Consider the following 19461-nt stretch of genomic DNA (forward strand, 5'->3'; position numbering starts at 1 on the left):
GTTCAAGGCTTCAGTGAGCCATGATCCCACCACTGCACTCCGGTCTGGGTGACAGAACAAAACCCCGTCTCAAAGAAAAAAAAAAAAAAGAAAAGGAAAGGCTAGAACTGGGACAAGGCCTTGGGGAAGGTTGACACACACTATATTCCAGACCACAGAGGAAGGGGCCTGCATCTCAGATTATCAACCTCCAGCCAAAAAATCTTGGATCTGGTCATCCTCATCATAACACCAACCCTTGATCAAAACCCTTGGTGCCATCAGTGTTTCTCAGGACAGGCAAGAGGAAACCCTTGCTGAGCTACCATCCACCTCCCATCCACTAAGGGACAGCCCCTTTGGTACAGCAGCTCAGGCTGGCCCTCCACATATGGGCTGTCTCCCCTTTCTGCTCTCTGCTGGGCAGGCCTTTCTCTGCTTCCTCAGTGGCCGGCTCCACCTGGGCTTTCAGGATGCAAAGCTTCTCTGTGGCCTTACTGTGGCCACGGGGCCTGGGAACACACTGCCTTGTGTTATCTTCCAGGAGCTCTGGGGTGGCACCCACATCCCTTTGCTAGTAGTTTGTGACTCCATAAGGGCAGAGTTTTTTTTTTTTTTTTTTTTTTTTTTTTTTTTTTGAGACAGTCTCACTCTGTGGCCCAGGGTAGTGTGCAGTGGCACGATCTCAACTCACTGTAACTTCTGCCTCCCAGATCTCAGAGATTCTCGTGCCTCAGCCTCCTGAGCAGCTGGGACCACAGGCAAGTACCACAATGCCCAGCTAATTTTTTGTATTTTTTAGTAGAGGTGGGGTTTCACTATGTTGGCAAATATGGTCTCAAACTCCTGGCCTCTAGTGATCCTCTACCTCAGCCTCCCCAAGGCTAGGATTACAGGTGTGAGGCAGCACATCTGGACTCAACGCAGAGATCTTTACACTGTTATACCCCTGCCCTCTGCACCACACCACAGCTGGCTGACAGTAAGTAACTGCTGAGTGGATGAGCTGGCAGGCTGTCCTCTGGGCTCCCACGTATTCCTCATTTCTCTCTTGCCACAGTGAGCCTCCCAAGGGCATCTGGGTCATTCCTTGGATCATCAGGCTATGGCTGGGTGCAAGCACACGCTGACTGCCCTCACAAGCCAAACCCTGTGATGGTGACCCTCAAAGACTCCCATTCAGGCCCCATCCAGGCCCCAGGAGGCACTTACTCGCCAGGATGTGGGGGCTGAGGGGTGGCCACCTGATTCTGCTTGGCTTTCTGTTCCATTTTGGCTTCAATTTCCCGTTTCTTCTGAGCGATGAGTTCTTCCTGGTGAAGGATGTTCATGTTCATTTTTCCAGATTTAGGGGGAGCAACCCCAAACCACCGGTTAGCCTTTCCTGGGAAGGGAAAAGGAGTACGTCAGAAATCACCTTCACTCCATAAACACCCCAAGAAGCTGTGACAGGCCAGAGAGCAACTGATGTTCAGATTAATTTATACATTTATTGGTTCATTGATTCAGCAAACACGTAACAGAGAGAGAGCGCAGGTCTCTGCCCACGTGGGACTTGCTTCGGGCTGGGAAGACAATAGACCCAAAACAAAAGAGTAACTTTCGGGCCAGCGTGGAGGCTCATGCCTGTAATCCCAGCACTTTGGGAGGCAAGGGCAGGTGGATCACCTGAGGTCAGGAGATCGAGAACAGCCTGGCCAACATGGTGAAACCCTGTCTCCACTAAAAATACAAAAATTAGCTGGGCATGGTGACCTGTGCCCATAACCCCAGCTACTAGGTAGGCCGAGGCAGGAGAATTGCTTGAACCAGGGAGGCAAAGGTTGCAGTGAGCTGAGATGGTGCCACTGCACTCTAGCCTGGCAACAGAGCAAGACTCCGTCTCAAAAAAAAAAAAAAAAAAGTAACTGCACAATATTGTAAGAGCTCTGCTGGAAACCAAAAAATGGTGAAAAATAGTAACAGGAGAGTACATATGCAGGTAGGGCACCCAGAAAATAAACACTAGAGGAAGAGGTATTTAAACCAGAAAAAACAAATAAGAAGCCAGCATCATGAAAAGCCAAAAGGGAGATATCTGGGCACAAGGAGCATATGCGAAAGCTCAGGGCAGGAAGAAGGCTGGTACATCCAAGGAGCAGCATGGTTAGAGGAGCCTGCTCCAAGGACAGAGAGAGGCAGGGCATGTCAGAGCATCGGTGACTTTATTTTTTTATTTTTTATTTTTTTGAGATGGAGTCTCGCTCTGTCGCCCAGGCTGGAGTGCAGTTGCGCGATCTCTGCTCACTGCAAGCTCTGCCTCCCGGGTTCACGCCATTCTCCTGACTCAGCCTCCCGAGTAGCTGGGACTATAGGCGCCCGCCACCATGTCTGGCTAATTTTTTGTTTGTTTGTTTGTTTGTTTTTTAGTAGAGATGGGGTTTCATTGTGTTAGCCAGGATGGTCTCGATCTCCTGAACTCGTGATCTGCCCACCTCGGCCTCCCAAAGTGTTGGGATTACAGGCATGCGCCCGGCCCTGTGCTTTATTATAAGGGCTTTGGGGAGTGATGGAGAAGCACTAAGATGAAGAATGACAAGATTCATTGGGTCTTTTTTTTTGAAACAGAGTCCGGCTCTGTTTCCCAGGCTGGAGTGCAGTGGTGTGATCTCGGCTCACTGCAGCCTCCGCCTCCCTGGCTCAAGCAATCCTCCCACCTCAGTCTCCTGAATAGCTGGGATTACAGGCATGCACCACCTCACTTGGCTAATTTTTAAATTTTTTCATAGAGATGAGGTCTTCCTATAGTGCCCAGGCTGGTCTCAAACATTCTTTCCACCTTGGCCTCCCAAAGTGATGGGATTTACAGGCATGAGCCACCGTGCCCCAGTGGCTTTTTTTTTTTTTTGAGGTAGAGTCTTACTCTGTCAGCCAATATGGAGTGCAGTGGCCCCATCGCGGCTCACTGCAACCTCCACCTCCCAGGTTCAAGTGATTCTCCTGCCTCAGCCTCCTGAGTAGCTGGGATTACAGGTGCTCACCACCACGCCTGGCAAATCTTTATATTTTCAGTAGAGTTAGGGTTTCTCCATGTTGTCCAGGCTTGTCTCGAACTCCTGTCCTCAAGGGAGCCTCCCATTTAAGTCTCTCAAAGATCTGGGATTACAGGCGTGAGCCACCGAACCCAGCCTTCTTTTTTTTTTTTGAGATGAACTCTTGCTCTTTTCCCCCAGGCTAGAGTGCCATGGCACGATCTCGGCTCACTGCAACCTCCACCTCTCAAGTTCCAGCGATTCTCCTGCCTCAGCCTCCCGAGTAGCTGAGATTACAGGCATCTGCCACCACGCTTGTCTAATTTTTTTGTATTTTTAGTAAAGATGGGATTTCACCGTGTTGGCCAGGCTGGTCTCAAACTTCTGACCTCAAGTGATCCACCCACCTCGGCCTCCCAAAGTGCTGGGATTACAGGCATGAGCCACAGCACCCGGCCGCCTTTTTTTTTGTTTGTTTTTTGTTTTTTGAGACGGGGTCTCACTGAGTTGCCCAGGCCAGAGGGCAGTTGCATGATCATAGCTCACTGTATCCTCAAACTCCTGGGCTCTAGAGAGTCTCCCACCTCAGCACCTGAGTACCTAGGACTACAGGCACACTCCACCAGGCCTAGCTATTTATTTTAGTTTTTGTAGAGACAGGTTTTTGCTATGTTGCCCAGGCTAGTCTTGAACTCCTGTCCTCAAGGGAGCCTCCCATTTAAGCCTCCCAAAGTGCTGAGATTTTAGGTGTGGATCACCACACCTAGCCAATATCCACAGGGTCTTTTTATTTTCATCCTGGCTACTAGGTAATCATTTCGGCCAGAGAATCCATAGGCAACAAGACCAGGGAGGCTCACTGGCTCCAAGCAACAGACAATGACGTCTTCAGACGAGGGTGATAGCATTGAGACAGGGAAGACACCTCAGAGGTTCCCCATGGGACTCAGAATAAAATCCAAATTTTAGAAGTCTGAGCTGGGCATGGTGATTCACATCTGTAATTCCAGCACTTTGGGAGGCTGAAGCAGGCAAATCACTTGAAGTCAGGAGTTCGAGACCAGCCTAGCCAACAGGGTGAAACCCCGTCTCTACTAAAAATACAAAAAAAAAGAAAAAAAAATTGGCCAGGTGCGGTGGCGGGCACCTGTAATCCCAGCTACTCAGGAGGCTGAGGCAGGAGAATGGCTTGTACCCGGCAGGTAGAAGTTGCAGAGAGCCGACATCGTGCCACTGCACTTCAGCCTGCGAGACAGAGCGAAACTCCGCTTCAGAAAAAAAGAATTCTAAAAGGCCATTTTCAAGGCCCTGCCAGATGGTTCCCCTCCCTTCTGCTTCATCCTTGACATTCTTCAAAAGGACAAGCCCATCCTACCAGGGCCTCTGCATTTACTGGCCCCACTCTGTGTGGAAAGCTCCACCCTCCAGGGATTCCCAGAGCTGGCATTCACTGTCTCAACTGAAATGTCTTCTACTTAAAAGCGCCCTTCCTTGGGCCAGGTGTGGTGGCTCACACCTTGACGTAATCCCAGCACTTTAAGAGGCTGAGGTGGGAGGATCGCTTGAGCCTAGGAGTTCCAGACCTGCATGGGAAACGTGGCAACACAAAAAAAATACACAAATTCGCTGTGTGTGGTGGCACGCACCTGTGGTCCCAGCTACTTGGGAGGCTGAGGTGGGAGGATCACCTGAACCCAGGGAGCCACAGTGAGCCGTGATTGTGCTACTGCGCTACAGCCTGGGCAACAAAGTGAGACCCTGTCTCAAAAAAAAAAAGAAAGAAAGAAACAAAAGGTCTTTCCTGACTACCCTGTATCAGGAGCCCCCACTCTCCACCTCACATCATACGTAAGTCTTTGTAAATATTTTCTTATTAATGCACTGACTCCCCAGTAGAAAGCAACCTCCAGAAAAGTAGGGCCCTGCTTCGGTCACCGCTGCAGGCGTAGCGCCTAGCACACTGCCTGGCACACAGTGAGCACGCCCTAAGTATTTGCTGATGGATAAATGCATTCTATTCTGGGAAAGTAGAAAAGCCAAGGTTTGCAGCAAAGTGAGGGTCAAAAGACGCGGGAAAGTGTGTCAAGGGAGCCTCAAAGCACTTCGGAAAAGCAGCTTTTTCAGAAAGCCGGACACAAACCAGAGGGCAGCTGCCACGAGAAGTGGGGTGCAGGGACAGCCCAAGGTTGCCGCTGTATTGGGGAACGGAGGTTGGAGCAGCCCTGAAGGCGGTTGTTTTGGAAATGGGAGGCAGGGCTGAGCCGGGTGGCGGCCTCTACGGAGATCCGTGCGTCCTCAGCAAACCAGGCGGGGGCGGCCAGCAACCTGGGTCTGGGGTCTCGAGAAACCAAGAGGTGCAGAAGCCGAAGCTTTGGGCTGCCCCGGGCTGAAGCGAGGGATCCACGGGTCGCAATAAGACGGACCCGAGGAGTAAGGGGAGACACCTAGCCCCAGGGACCTAGGCAGGCGCCTGAGGGGAGGCGGGGGCTGTTACCTGCAACATCCCGGTTGTCCATCTTGAGACTCATCCAATCCCACAATGCTCCGGCACCACTTAAGGGGCCCTGTTATAGTGTGCATCGCCTGATGGGAGATGTAGTCCGCCTCGGTCAGACTCTCCCTATTCCTGCGTGGACGACTGGGTTTTTTACCTCCAGAAACGAAAGCCTCATCCTATCGGCGATGCCTAAGTCCCAGTCATGATAACCAGACGGCGTCGCCCTTTTTACACCTTCCCGGAGCGGCGGTCATCCCAAATACAAACTACATGTTCCAGGATGCTTTGGGCGGCAGATCTCGCGGAAGCCGCGAGAGAGCCCGGCCCCGCCTCGCGCGCCTGCTTCCGCCTCCCTGTGGCGGCGGCTTGTTGTTGTGGAGGCCAAAATGGCGGCTCAGGCTGCGGCGGCGGCGCAGGCGGCGGCGGCCCAGGCTGCGCAGGCCGAGGCGGCCGACTCTTGGTACCTGGCGCTTCTGGGCTTCGCTGAGCACTTCCGCACTTCCAGTCCGCCCAAAATCCGCCTGTGCGTGCACTGCTTGCAGGCCGTGTTCCCCTTCAAGCCGCCCCAGCGCATCGAGGCCCGTACACACCTGCAACTGGGCTCCGTTCTCTATCACCACACCAAGAACAGCGAGCAGGCGCGCAGCCACCTGGAGAAGGCGGTGAGCGCGGGCCGGGCCGCGAGGGAGGAGTCGCGGGCTCCTTGCAAGACCTGGGCTGACGGGTCGCGACCGCGACGGGCGGGGGCCGCTCCTCGGCGACCTGGGGGCGCGACCTCCGTCAAAGCCACAGGACCCCCGCCCGCCTCTGCCGGACCCTAAAGCCACCAGCCTCTCAGGGGACACGAAGGCCTCGCCCCCCACGCCTTATTTCCCGTCTCTGATGACAGGGCTCCAGGAGCCCCGTCACTTTAGTCTAAAAGTTGCTTGTTCTTGGGAGCAACAGGATCCGCAAATCGTCTGGTTTTCAGGAGGATCCTACCTGTTGGTGGCGATGGGGACATCACAGGGTCCTGAAGCTACTAGCTCCTCCTGGTTCAGCTTCGGGAGCATCAAGCCCCAAACGCTTCCACCTAAAGTGACTTGGGGTAGGGGTTGGCGGAGGCGAGACCCCTGGCATTCCCCCGGGAATCGGAAGTCTGGTCTCAGGAACCTGGAAGGGCATCCTCCTCCTTGGACGTGGAAGTTTGGTACTCGTGGTTTCTGGAGGGTCTCGTGCACCCATCAATAATGCCTGGTGTCATACGAGGGAAGCTGAGACCCAGAGTCTGGAGTTGGTCATTTGAGGTCTATGAGGAGGAGAAACAGGGGTTCTGGATTCCAGGACCCGCTTTTCAGTTTCAGTATTAGGGGATTTCGCAGCTCCTACTTTTTCTGTATCCACTGGGTCTACCATCTACTAGACCATCCTCTTCCGAGTGAGTCCCTCCCCTCACCCAACCTGACTTGTGTCATCTTGGTGCCTCAAAGAATGCGGGAGAGTGGCCCTTTTTTTTTTTTTTTTTTTTTTTTTTTTGAGACAGAGTCTCGCTCTGTCGCTCAGGCTGGAGTGCAGTGGCACGATCTCGGCTCACTGCAACCTCCGCCTCCCGAAGTCACGCCATTCTCCCGCCTCAGCCTCCAGAGTAACTGGGACTCACCCTCAGCTAGTAACAAGTTGCCTTGAGGAACAGATCAAATCTTTGTTTCGCAGCCTGAAAAGTTGGAAGGAGACTTTATTGTATTTATTTGTTTATTTTGAGAGGGAATTTCGCTCTTGTTGCCCAGGCTGTAGCGCAATGGCAGGATCTCAGCTCACTGCAACCTCCGTCTCCCGGGTTCAGGTGATTCTCCTGCTTCAGGTTCCAGAGTAGCTGAGATTACAGGCTCCTGCCACCACACCCAACTAATTTTTTTTTTTTTTTTTTTTTTTTTTTTTTTTTTGAGACGGAGTCTTGCTCTGTCACCCAGGCTGAAGTGCAGTGGCGTGACCTCGGCCCACTGCAACCTCTGCCTCCTGGGTTCGAGTGACTCTTCTGCCTCAGCCTCCCAAGTAGCTGGGACTACAGGTGTGCGCCACCACGCCTGGCTAATTTTTGTATTTTTGGTAGAGATAGGGTTTCACAATATTGGCCAGGCTGGTCTTGAACTCCTGACCTTGTGATCCACTTGCCTCGGCCTCCCAAAGTGCTAAGATTGCAGACATGAGCGATCGCGCCCAGCCCTAGATGATTTTTTCTTTTCTTTTTTTTTTTTTTGAGATGGCGTCCCGCTCTGTCACCAGGCTGGAGTGTAGTGGCGCAGTCTTGGCTCACTACAACTTCTGTCTCACGGGTTCAAGCGATTCTGCTGCCTCAGCCTCCCAAGTAGCTGGGATTACAGGCATATGCCACCTCATCTCACTAATTTTTGTATTTTTAGTAGAGATGGGGTTTCACCATTTAGTCAGGCTGGTTTCGAACTCCTGACCTCAAGTGATCCGCCCATCTTGTCCTCCCAAAGTGCTAGGATTATAGGTGTAAGCCGCCACATCTGGCCAGGTTTGTTTGTTTGTTTATTTTGAGACAGGGTCTCGCTCCATCACCCAGGCTGGGGTGCACTGGCATGATCTCGGCTCACTGCAGCCTTGACCTCCTGGGCTCAAGCAGTCCTCCCATCTCAGCCTCCTGAGTAGCTGGGACCACAGGTACGCACCACCACAGCCAGCTAATTTTTGTGTTTTTTGTAAAGACAAGGTCTTGAACTCCTGAGCTCAAGCCATCCACCTTTTTCAGCCTCCCAAAGTGCTGGAACCGCAGGCTTGAGCCATTGTGCCCAGCCTGGAAGGTGACTTTAGTCCTCACTTGATCAACTGCCTTGTTTCAGAAAGGAGGCATTATACGCCCAGAGAGATAAAGTGATTTGCCCAAGGCTGCACAACAAGTTATTGATAAAACTGAGCCCAAACTCCAGCTCAGTGATAACCAGGTTACATGCCAAGATCATTATTGTTTTGGTGAAGTTTTTTTTTCTTTGATTCATTCAACAGATACTTGTTCAGCTCATGCAGGCTGCCAAGCCCTATTTTTGGTGCTGGGGGATCAGCAATGGCTGTAATCGTTTCTGCCCATGTAAGCCTGGGTTTTCGTGAGGAAGACAAATAATAAGCATATGGTAAGAGGTTAGGCAGTGATGGAAGAACCATGAGAGGTGGACCAGGGAGAAGGGATGGAGTTGATGTGGAGCTATTTTTGGCAGAGGTGGTGAGAGAGTCTCTATTTGTGGGAGTGACATTTGAGCAGAGGCCTGAATGGGTGGGGCAGGGAGCCTGGAGAACCACTCAGGGGATCAGGTTGATTTCAAGGAGTGCCCAAGCTGTCAGGGACTGGCAGATGGTATCAGGGTCTCTCCAGGGTCATGATGAGGCTGAGATCAAATGAGACACCAGGCTTTATTGACTGGGAGGGGTCTGGTGGCCCAGCATCTCCAGTGGATGTTTGGTTCCGAAACTCTCCTTTCTCTCCATGAACAACTCCCACCGCCTGCCTTACCTTGTCTCCCAGGGCTGTTCAGCCTGTTTCTGGCAGTGGCTAATAGTCACTGTGTGTACCGTTGTATTTCGCCCACTCAGCCCTGTCTAGGAGAAGCAGTCATGCTGTAAATTGCTCGCTTTACCACTTGGGTTTTGGACCCATAATTTAAACCCTTCTTGTGAAGTGCCTTTGCTCTGTTTAATGGAACTTTGAATCTTGAAGGGTCTTCCGCTGAGCCACATGGTGCCCTCTGTAGCTCACACCAACTTTATGCCTGGGAATCCCGTTCTTTTTGTCAGTTGCATCCAAACTGAGAATTTTTCCAGCTTTTAGTTAAAGTGATGTTTTCTATACGGTTTTCCTTCCACCAACATTTGCGAATTCTTTTTGTGTTACAACTTAATTGTGCTTTCTTTCATCTTCATTCTTTATTAATTGCTCATTTTTTCCCAATCAGGGAGCTATCAACTTTTATTCTTTCCTTCCCCTGAGCTACTTAATAAAGAATCATGATATGTTATCTGCTTCGAAGTGGTTTGCTGGGCCGGGCGCGGTGGCTCACGCCTGTAATCCCAGCACTTTGGGAGGCTGAGGCAGGCATATCATGAGGTCAGGAGATTGAGACCATCCTGGCTAACATGGTGAAACCCCATCTCTACTAAAAATGCAAAAAATTAGCCGGGTGTGGTGGTGGGCACCTGTAGTCCCAGCTGCTAGGGAGGCTGAGGCAGGAGAATGGCGTGAACCCGGGAGGCAGAGCTTGCAGTGAGCCGAGATTGTGCCACTGCACTCCAGCCTGGGCAACAGAGCGAGACTCCACATCAAAAAAAAAAGAAGTGGTTTGCTGGTTTCTAGTTCTGAAAAGCAAATGGCTGAAGAGATTCCAGTATCTTCTCGGAGAGACAACCCAGTGTAACAGTATTTTGCAGTATTTTGTGACTTTTCTCCTTGCTCATTCTTTCTGCTGTTCTTTTTATTTTTATTGTTACTTTTATTTTATTTTATTTATTTATTTTTTGAGATGGAGTCTTGCTCTGTCACCCAGGCTCTGGAGTGCAATGGCGCAGTCTTGGCTCACTGCAACCTCCGCCTCCTGGGTTCAAGCGAGTCTCCTGCCTCAGCCTTCCGAGCAACGGGGATTACAGGCGCCCACCACCACGCCCAGCTAATTTTTGTACTTTTAGTGAAGATGGGGTTTCACCATGTTGGTCAGGCTGGCCTCGAACTCCTAATGTCAGGTGATCCACCTGCCTTGGCCTCCCAAAGTGCTGGGATTACAGGCGTGAGCCACCACGCCCAGCCTGTTTTATTTTTTATTTTTTTGAGAATGTGTTTCGCTCCTATTACCCAGGCTGGAGTACAGTGGCGTGATTTCAGCTCACTGCAAACTCTACCTCCTGGGTTCAAACGATTCTCCTACCACAGCCTCCTGAGTAGCTAGGATTACAGGCATGTGCCACCACGCCCAGCTAATTTTGTATTTTTAGTAGAGATGAGGTTTCATCATGTTGCTCAGGCTGGTCTCGAAATCCTGACCTCAGGTGATCTGCCCACCTCAGCCTCCCAAAGTGCTGGGATTACAGGCTTGAGCCACTGCGCCCAGCCTTATTTTTATTTTTTTGAGACAGACTCTCGCTCTGTCACCCAGGCTAGAGTGCAGTTGGTGCAGCCTCAGCTCACTGTAACCTCCACCTCCCAGGTTCAGGTGATTCTTGTGCCTCAGCCTCCTGAGTAGCTGGGATTACAGGCATGAGCCACCATGCCCAGCTAATTTTTGTATTTTTGGTAGAGACAGGGTTTCACCACGTTGGCCAGGCTGGTCTCAAAGTGACCTGAAGGGATCCACCCGCCTTGGCCTCCCAAAGTGCTGGGATGACAGGCGTGCCACCACACCCGGCGTCTCTCTGCTCTTCATTACTGAAGTAATTTTCTCTAACATAAGTGCTTAGGTAAAACCTATTATTGGGTCGGGTGCGGTGGCTCACACCTGTAATCCCAGCACTTTGGGAGGCTGAGGCAGGCAGATCACAAGGTCAGGAGATCAAAACCATCCTGGCCAACATGGAGAAACCCCGTCTCTACTAAAATACAAAAAATTAGCCAGGTGTGATGGTGCACGCCTGTAATCCCAGCCACTTGGGAGGCTGAGGCAGGGGAATTCCTTGAACCCGGGAGGTGGGAGTTGCAGTGAGCTGAGATCGCGCCACTGCACTCCAGCCTGGCAACAGAGCAAGACTCTGTCCCCCCAAAAAAAAAAAAAAAAAAAAAAACCTATCATTGGCCACCGAACTCAGTGCTACATCCAGCTTTCCTATTGTTTTCACCGTCTTTTGCTTTCTCTCAGAGACCCCAGCCTCCTTGGTCATCGCATTTTTATTTAAGGTTATTTTTCTTGTATCTGCTTCTGTCAATTTCTAATGGTCTCCTCAACTGCATTTTTTTTTTTTTTTTTTTTTGAGACAGAGTCTCACTCTGTTGCCCAGGCTGGAGTGCAATGGCACGATCTCAAATCTTTGTAACCTCCGCCCTGTGAGTTCAAATGATCCTCCCACCTCAGCCTCCTGAGTAGCTGGGACTATAGGTGTGTGTCACCACGCCTGGCCCTCAACTGCATTTTAAGTCATCTAGAAAGATATATAATATACTTACTCGTCTGTTTCATCAAGTCAACTAACTTTGAAAGAATCATCCATTAATTGTCCCCATCAGGCCGAGTGTGGTGGCTCACACCTGCAATCCCAAGACTTTATGAGGCCAAAGTGGGCAGATTGCTTAAGCCCAGGAGTTCAAGATCAGCCTGGGCAACATAGCAAAACCCTATCTCTACCAAATATATATATATATACACACATATATATACACATACACACACACACACGCACAAATTATCCAGGCCTGGTGGCACATGACTGTGGTCCCAGCTACTGAGGACGCTAAGGCAAGACGATTACTTGATCCCAGGAAGTTGAGGCTACAGTGAGCTGTGATCGTGCCACTGCATTCCACCCTGGACAGCAGACCAAGACCCTGTCTCAAAACTTTAAGAAAAAATCCCCATCAGAGTCAAAGAGGGTGTGTCTTCCTTTCCTCAGCAGCTTTTTAAAAATTTAATTGTATTTATTTTTATATTTTCTATAGAGCTAGGGTCTCAATATGTTGCCCAGGCTAGTCTTAAACTCTGGGCCTCAAGCAATCACCTGCCTCAGCCTCCTGAAGTGCTGGAATTACAGGTGTGAGCCACCACACACAGCCTCCCCAGCAACTTTTTTTTTTGAGACGGAGTCTTGCTCTTTGGCCCAGGCTGTACTGCAGTGGTGCTATCTCAGCTCATTGCAAGCTCCGCCTCCCGGGTTCACACCGTTCTTCTGCCTCAGCCTCTCTAGTAACTGGGACTACAGGCACCCGCTACCGCGCCCAGCTAATTTTTTGTGTTTTTAGTAAAGATAGGGTTTCACCGTGTTAGTCAGGATGGTCTCCATCTCCTGACCTCGTGATCTGCCTGCCTCAGCCTCCCAAAGTGTTGGAATTACAGGCGTGAGCCACTGCGCCCAGCCTTTTTTTTTTTTTTTTTTTTTCCGGATGGACTCTCACTCTGTTGCCCAGGCTGGAGTGCAGTGGTGCAGTCTCAGCTCATTAAAATCTCTGCCTCTCAGGTTCAGGCTATTCTCCTGCCTCAGCCTCCAAAACAACTGGGATTACAGGTGCCCACCACCATGCCAGGCTAATTTTTTCTGCTTTTATTAGAGATGGGTTTTCACTATGTTGGCCATGCTAGTCTGGAACTCCTCAGCAGCGTTTTGGGGGTCACAGTAGTTGGTGTCTCAGTGACTCTTGCCTCTGTGGGGCCTCAGAACACCTGCCGGCCACCTTGTTCCCTGGGTCTGCTCAGCACATCCTGGAGCTGTTACAGTGCATGGCAGGACACTTTGCCTGAAAGCCTTCCTTCTCTGAGTATGGTTTTGGCAGAGATGTGGTGTGTTTTGGCTACTCTGGGACTCCCCTAAGTAAATGGTTGATGACTCTAAGCGTTGTCCCTTTACTTAGAAATTTCTTGGCTAGAGAATTCACAGTGACCATCCTGGGCACTACCCTGCCTCTACAAAAAATTTGAAAATTAGTGGGCCCATGGTGGCTCACACCTGTAGTCCTAGCTACTTGGGAAGCTGAGGCGTGAGGATGACTTGAGCCCAGAAGGTTGAGGCATCAGTGAGCCGTGTTCCTGCCACTGCAATCCAGTCTGGGTGACAGAGAGAGACCCTGTCTCAAAAAAAAAAAAAAAAGATTTTTGCAATGCCATTTGCACAGATTCTGCCGGGTTGTGTTCTTCTGTATTTTGCTTTCCTCTTAATCTCTCTCTTACTGTACACCCATCCCTGTGAGTTTTCAGTCTTCTCCTCTCTTCCAGGTCCTACGGCTTTTGTCTTATTTTCCTGCCTGTCTTTTAAGCAGACAGATCCCTCTTGATCATTTGGACTTCTGCTGTTGAATCAAGAGAATGTACCTGCATATCCATTTCCCCCTTAACTTTCTTACTTTTGATCTCAGTCCCCTTTATCCGTTGGCCTGGGAAGTGCATCATCATTCTTAGGTTTTCCTGATTTGAAAGCCACCCAGGACTAAATGCCGCCTCTCTGGAAGAACTTACTATTTTCTGTAATCCAGGCAGTCATTCTTTGAACAGTGGTGTTTTCTGACTGCGTGTGCCATGCATGCTTTCTCTGTGTCAATGCCATGCATGCTTTATCTGTGGTTGGACCAGGGCTGCTTTTTAATGGTGATTTTGCTCATCTGACTTAGAAAGCAGCTCCAGACTGTGCTGGTCAGATACTTAATTCTGCATCCAGGTTTAGCCTGAGCATCTATGGTTCACCTTCTCAGCAAGTGATTAAATGCTTCCTTTTGTTTTAAGACCCAGTAGGGCTCGGTCTGAGCCTGTCCTCATCAGGCCCAGCGTGAGCAGTTCTTTCATTCTTCAGGATCACAACTATGTCCTGCTAAATTCCATATCCCATCTGCAGGGAGCAGAGACTTGTACAGAGCTGGCCGTTAAGCAGTTTCATGAAGTGATCTGTGTTTCCTCCTGTTTTTGTTTCTATTTCCTTCCCTCTCATTCTGAGTCACCTCTGACTTCAGGATGTGAAATCTGTTTAGGAACCATCACCTCATGGTTCTACCAGCTGGTCCCTTCCTCTCCCATCCCAGTTCTTCTACTTAGTGATTGCCAGATACTGTAGTATCATTGGCACCTTCTACATGCCAGGCCCTGCATTGGTGCTTCACAGAGCAAGGTCTCCCTGGATCCTCAACAAATTAACAGGGTAAGGCCCACCTCAGACTCACCTGTGGTGACACCCAGCCACTGCAGGAAAATGTGCTTAGGCACAGTCACACAGCAGCAAGAGGCCAGGGAAGCTGCTAAATGCTGTGCTTCCATCCCAGAGGAGTTGCAAGCAACAGGGTAGTTAAAAAAAAAAACAACTGAATTTGGGCCAGGCGTGGTGGCTCATGCCTCTTATCCCAGCACTTCGGGAGGCGAAGGCGGGAGGATCACTTGATCCCAGGAGTTTGAGACCAGCCTGGGCAGCATAGCAAGACCCTGTCTCTACAAAAAAAAAAAAAAAAATTAGCCACACATGCTTATAGTCCCAGCTACTTGGGAGGCTGAAGCAGGAGGAGCGCTTGAGCCTAGGAGTTCAAGGTTACAGTGACCCATGATTGCACCACTGCATTCCAGCCTGGGTGACAAAAACCCTGTCTTTTTAATTTTTTAATTTTTATTTTTTTTTTATTTTTTGAGATAAAGTCTCACTCTGTCACCCAGGCTGGAGTGCAGTGGCATGATGTCAGCTCCCTGCAACCTCTGCTTCCTGGGCTTATGTGGTTCTTTTGCCTCAGCCTCCGGAGTAGCTGATGTGACAGGCACACACCACCATGCCCAGCTAATTTTTGCATATTTTGTAGATATGGGGTTTTGCCATGTTGCCTAGGTTGGTCTCAAACTCCTGAGCTCAAGCAGTCCACCTGTCTTGGCCTCCCGAAGTGCTGGGATTAAGGCGTGAGCCACTGCTCCCAGCCAGCCCTGTCTCTTATAAAAACAAAACAACAGGCCAGGCGTAGTAGCTCATGCCTGTAATCCCAGCACTTTGGGAGGCTGAGGCGGTAGTATCTCCTGAGACCATGCTGGTCTCAAACTCATTTAGATTTCTAAATCTCATTTAGATTTTGTAGAGATAGCAAGACCCCCATCTCTACAAAAAAGTTAAAAAATTAGTTGGGCCTGCCAGGCGCCGTGGCTCATGCCTGTGATCCCAGCACTTTGGGAAACCAAGGCGGGTGCATCACCAGAGGTCAGGAGTTCGAGACCAGCCTGACCAACATAGAGAAACCCCGTCTCTACCAAAAATACAAAATTAGCCGGGCATGGTGGCGCATGCCCTGTAATCCCAGCTACTCGGGAGGCTGAGGCAGGAGAATCGCTTAAACCGGGAGCCGGAGGTTGCCGTGAGCCAAGATTGCGCCATTGCACTTCAGCCTGGGCAATAAGAGCGAAAGTCTGTCTCAAAAAAAAAAAAAAAAAAAAAAAAATTAGAGGCCAGTCGCGGTGGCTCACGCCTGTAATTCCAGCACTTTGGAAGGCCAAGGCCAAGGCCAGTGGATCACGAGGTCAGGAGATCGAGACCATCCTGGCTAACACGGTGAAACCCCATTTCTACTAAAAAATACAAAACATTAGCCGGGCGAGGTGGCGGGCGCCTGTAGTCCCAGCTACTCGGGAGGCTGAGGCAGGAGAATGGCGTGAACCTGGGAGATGAAGCTTGCAGTGAGCCGAAATTGTCTCGCTGCACTCCAGCGTGGGCAACAGAGCAAGGCTCTGTCTCAAAAAAAGAAAAAAAATCACGTAGATGAGGTAGCAAACTTGGGTAAGGCATTCTACATCCTTAATTTGTGAGTTGGATATATTTTTCCGATTTCCAAATATATGCTAAAAGTCATACAGAGGGCTGGTTGAGGTGGCTCACAACTGTAATCCCAGTGCTTTGGAAAGCTGAGATGGGAGATGGGAGGATCACTTGAACCCGGAAGTTCAAGACCAGCCTGTGCATCATAGCAAGACCTTCCCTGTCTCTGCAAAAAAAAAAAAAAAGCCTAACAAAGATACAAAAGTGAAGTCATTTAGTAGGTGTCAGATTAATGGCCCTGGGGAAGTGACTGGTTCACCCTGACACCAGGCCCGTCCTGCCCCTCAGGAATGTGTATCCTCATGCAGAGAGATCCAGGTGTCACCAATGTCGCAATGAAGAAGTAGTGGCATTTAAAGACAGGGAGAAATCCCATGCCATTTAGGGCTTTGTGTCTGAAAGGCATACCGTTCTATGGCCATTTGCACTTATACAGAAGCCCTCACTTTCCTCTAATGAACTCTAGTCATTATCCAAGTGGATAAAGCCATTGTTCGTTCAGCACATGTTTCCCGAGCACCTACTGGATGTCAGCCTGCTGCAGGCATTGCAGCCACAACTTTAAGGTCAATCATCATGGGTCTTTTTTTCCTAAGAGTCAGGTTCTTTCCTTGTTGCCCAGGCTGGAGTGTAGCAGTGCGATCATAGCTCACTGTAGCCCCAAACTCCTGGGCTCAAGTGATCCTCCCACCTCAGCCTCCCAAGTAACTGGCACTATAGCATGCATCACCAAGCCTGGCTGATTTTTTTTTTTTTTTAAAGAGACAGGATCTTGCTATGTTGCCCAGGCTGGTCACAAAAAGAGGGGCTTTATCTAATGTCCTCTGTATGTATTTAAAGTGGGCAATAAAGATACCTGGGAAACGGATGTTAAAAACCCTGGGATGTAATTTCCCAAGTGCCTTAGAGCATTGCTAACTCACAGTGGACCCACACCTTGAACCCAGTCCTCTGGCTCCCAGTCAGCACTCCTGACACCCACTGACGCTAGTGGACAAGGCCTTCCACAAGAGAAGGCTTGTGTTTGGAGCCTTTGGGCATGTTACTTCCCAGTTCACCAGGGTTCACTGAGAGCCTCACCTTCCTCAGGGGAAATGGGATCCTCTCTGTCTAGCCCTCGCATGGACGGACGGAGCTGGCAGAGAGGCAAGCCCGTTAGCAGCAGGCATATCTGGCTTGCAAAGAAGAGATGTCTCGGCCAGCCACGGTGGCTCACGCCTGTAATCCCAGCACTTTGGGAGGCCAAGGCAAGCGGATCACCTGAGGTCGGGAGTTTGAGACCAGCCTGACCAACATAGAGAAACCCCGTCTCTACTGAAAATACAAAAATTAGCCGGGCATGGTGGCACATGCCTGTAATCCCAGCTACTCGGGAGGCTGAGGCAGGAGAATCACTTGAACCTGGGAAGCGGAGGTTGCGGTGAGCCGAGATCATCCCATTGCACTCCAGCATGGGCAACAAGAGCAAAACTCCATCTCAAAAAAAAAAAAAAAAGAAGAGATGTCCATGGGGTCAGGAGAAATGAGGTCCAGTCCAACTGTGTGCTGAATAGATTGAGGTTAGCCATATAATGGCCCCAAACGGGGAAGGGACACAAAGCTGTTGCTGGCCAAGCGTGGTGTCCAACGCCTGTAATCCCAGCACCTTTCAAGGCCAAGATAGGAGAATCACTCAAGCCTAGGAAATCGAGGCCAGCCTGGGCAGCATAGCCAGACCCCATCTCTACAAAAAATTTAAAATATTAGCCAGATATGGTGGTGCGCACCAGTAGTCCCAGCTACTCAGGAGGCTGAGGTGGGAGGATCACTTGAGCCCAGGAGGTCAAGGCTGCAGTGAACTATGATCATGCTGCTGCACTCCAACCTGGACAACAGTGAGACTATGTCAAAAAAAAAAAAAAGAAAAGCTGTTGCTATAAGGAGACATTGTTGGACCCATACAGGCCTGAGCTCGGTGACATAGGCCAAAGTTTTGTAGAAGAGGGTGCAGTGTTCTGAGGCATGAAGTGACTGGACATATCCTCTTGAAGTCTACCCGCCACGGACGTGCCTGTGTGGGCTGTCGTCAGCTCTGGGGAGAGCATCCCATGGCCACAGACTGGAAAGGAAAGCTTCTCCGCCCAAAGGGAGGTGAGGGAATTCACCTGTTGACTGGTCATCTTGCTTACCTCTGCTGGGATGCAGTGACACACAGAAATGAGGCCAGCTTTGTCACAGGTGCCAGGCTCAGCTGCAGATGCCAGGTTTGCACCTTACTCAGCCAGGCTGGGGCTGCTGTTTATGCGTGGCAGTGCTCTCTGTCCTCCCTGGACTGTGTCTGAAGAGCTTCCCTTTGCTAGCCCCATGGTGCCCGAACCACAGAACCACCAAATCTCAGGGTTCGGGGAGACCTCAGCCCGGCTCTAGTACAGCTCCTTTGTCACGGCCCCCTCTCTCATATGTGATTGGCCATCCCTTCCAGTTGGTGGCCTTCCAGAGCTTCTCGTGTTGGACCCGGCTTCTCAGCAGCTTCTGTGGAAAAAAAGCCCCCAACTTCTGCTCCTCTCTCACATCACACACGTTCCCACTGTCCCCCCACACAGCCTCTGGCTGAGGCGCCTCGCCTCTGGGGCCGCACTTTTGATGGCAGGTGCTGGCCCCACCACTCTGAGGACCCTGAGCCCCTCCTATCCCTGCCACAAGAGGGGACCACAGGAAGCAGACGCTCGGGCTGGCAGAGGGCCTGTAATCTGAGCTCCTGCGTGTGGGTGCGTGTGTGTCAGGAGCCCGGGGCTTGGGCTCTCTCCCACAGCTGTCCTCCTGGCCCCCCTGTGTCTTGGCAGTAGCTGCTCTCAATGCAGCTCTGTGCTTTCCCAGCACCTGTGACATTCCCAGCTGCTATTCATCCTTGCCCTAGAGATCTCCAGCCCCAAGGCTGCCCCCAGCCGTGGATCTCCGGGCCTCACTGGCTCCTCCACACTCCCTTCGTGAATTTTCTGCTGCATACAGGATGGTCTGAAATGCCCATCTGGTCAGGTGCTTTCATTTCCCAGCCCTGACTGAGTCAGCCTCCAGGGGTGACACCAGGGCATTCTGACCCTCAGCAAGGAGTGGCCGCTGTTGCCACATGAGTGGCAGAGACCTTCGGGCTTCAGCCTAACCTTCCTGGCCCTCTGTGCCTTTTTCATGTGCTCTTCAGTGCCTGGAGCACCTCCTGCTCCCCCTTTGCCTAGAGAACTGGCCCCTCACTTCCCATACTTTGCCACACATGCTGCCCTGCCCCGTGTGGTCCTCCCACAGAGCGTGATGAGTTAGGGTCTTCTGCTCTGCTCCAGATCCACCTTCCAGCAACCACCAAGGCTCTTGTCAGGCGCAGGTTGCTCTGAATGTGTGTGGCACATGTGGGTCACTGGGCACAGCGTTAGGCTCTTGTGCTTGGGAGCCTGGGTGATCTGATGGGCTGTGGTCAGTGGCCTGGACTAGCCCGGGAACCTGTTGGAACATGGAAGTTTAGGGCACAGCGGTCCCTGAGTTGGAGCCTGTTGT

General features: G+C 50.9%; 2 protein-coding genes and 2 long non-coding RNA genes across 25 annotated transcripts in view; 2 read left to right on the forward strand and 2 right to left on the reverse strand.

Annotated features, from left to right (window-relative positions):
- The window catches only part of SUGP1 (SURP and G-patch domain containing 1), a 45832-nt gene extending 40301 nt beyond the window's left edge, over positions 1–5531 (reverse strand). For 10 of the 11 annotated variants that reach the window (XM_077976920.1, XM_077976916.1, XM_077976915.1 and 7 more), the window contains exons 1-2: positions 5485–5531; positions 1192–1363 (exon numbers count right to left, since the gene is read on the reverse strand). In XM_077976920.1, the coding sequence (XP_077833046.1) occupies positions 1192–1363; positions 5485–5518 (206 nt within the window). In that variant the 5' untranslated portion in view covers positions 5519–5531. 11 annotated transcript variants of the gene reach the window in all.
- A 324-nt stretch (positions 5532–5855) lies between these two features.
- MAU2 (MAU2 sister chromatid cohesion factor) overlaps positions 5856–19461 on the forward strand; it is a 36611-nt gene continuing 23005 nt past the window's right edge. For 8 of the 12 annotated variants that reach the window (XR_001441318.3, XR_001441317.3, XM_077978510.1 and 5 more), the window contains exon 1: positions 5856–6149. Coding sequence is in view for 6 of the 12 variants with exons in the window: in XM_015123429.3 (XP_014978915.1) it covers positions 5874–6149 (276 nt within the window). In the remaining 6 variants the exon portion in view is untranslated. Of the gene's footprint in view, positions 6156–19461 lie in introns of all 12 variants that reach the window. The other 4 variants (XR_013409287.1, XM_077978508.1, XM_077978509.1 and 1 more) reach the window with 1 other exon arrangement.
- LOC144336881 (uncharacterized) lies at positions 11412–13347 on the forward strand. Its single transcript, XR_013409302.1, has 2 exons — positions 11412–11761; positions 12142–13347. It is a non-coding gene; the product is annotated as an uncharacterized LOC144336881 (long non-coding RNA).
- Positions 16358–18792, reverse strand: LOC144336894 (uncharacterized). Its single transcript, XR_013409316.1, has 2 exons — positions 17745–18792; positions 16358–16588 (listed from the first exon to the last, which is right to left on the reverse strand). It is a non-coding gene; the product is annotated as an uncharacterized LOC144336894 (long non-coding RNA).

Source organism: Macaca mulatta, chromosome 19 (genome assembly GCF_049350105.2).
Source record: "Macaca mulatta isolate MMU2019108-1 chromosome 19, T2T-MMU8v2.0, whole genome shotgun sequence".
NCBI lineage: Eukaryota > Metazoa > Chordata > Mammalia > Primates > Cercopithecidae > Macaca > Macaca mulatta.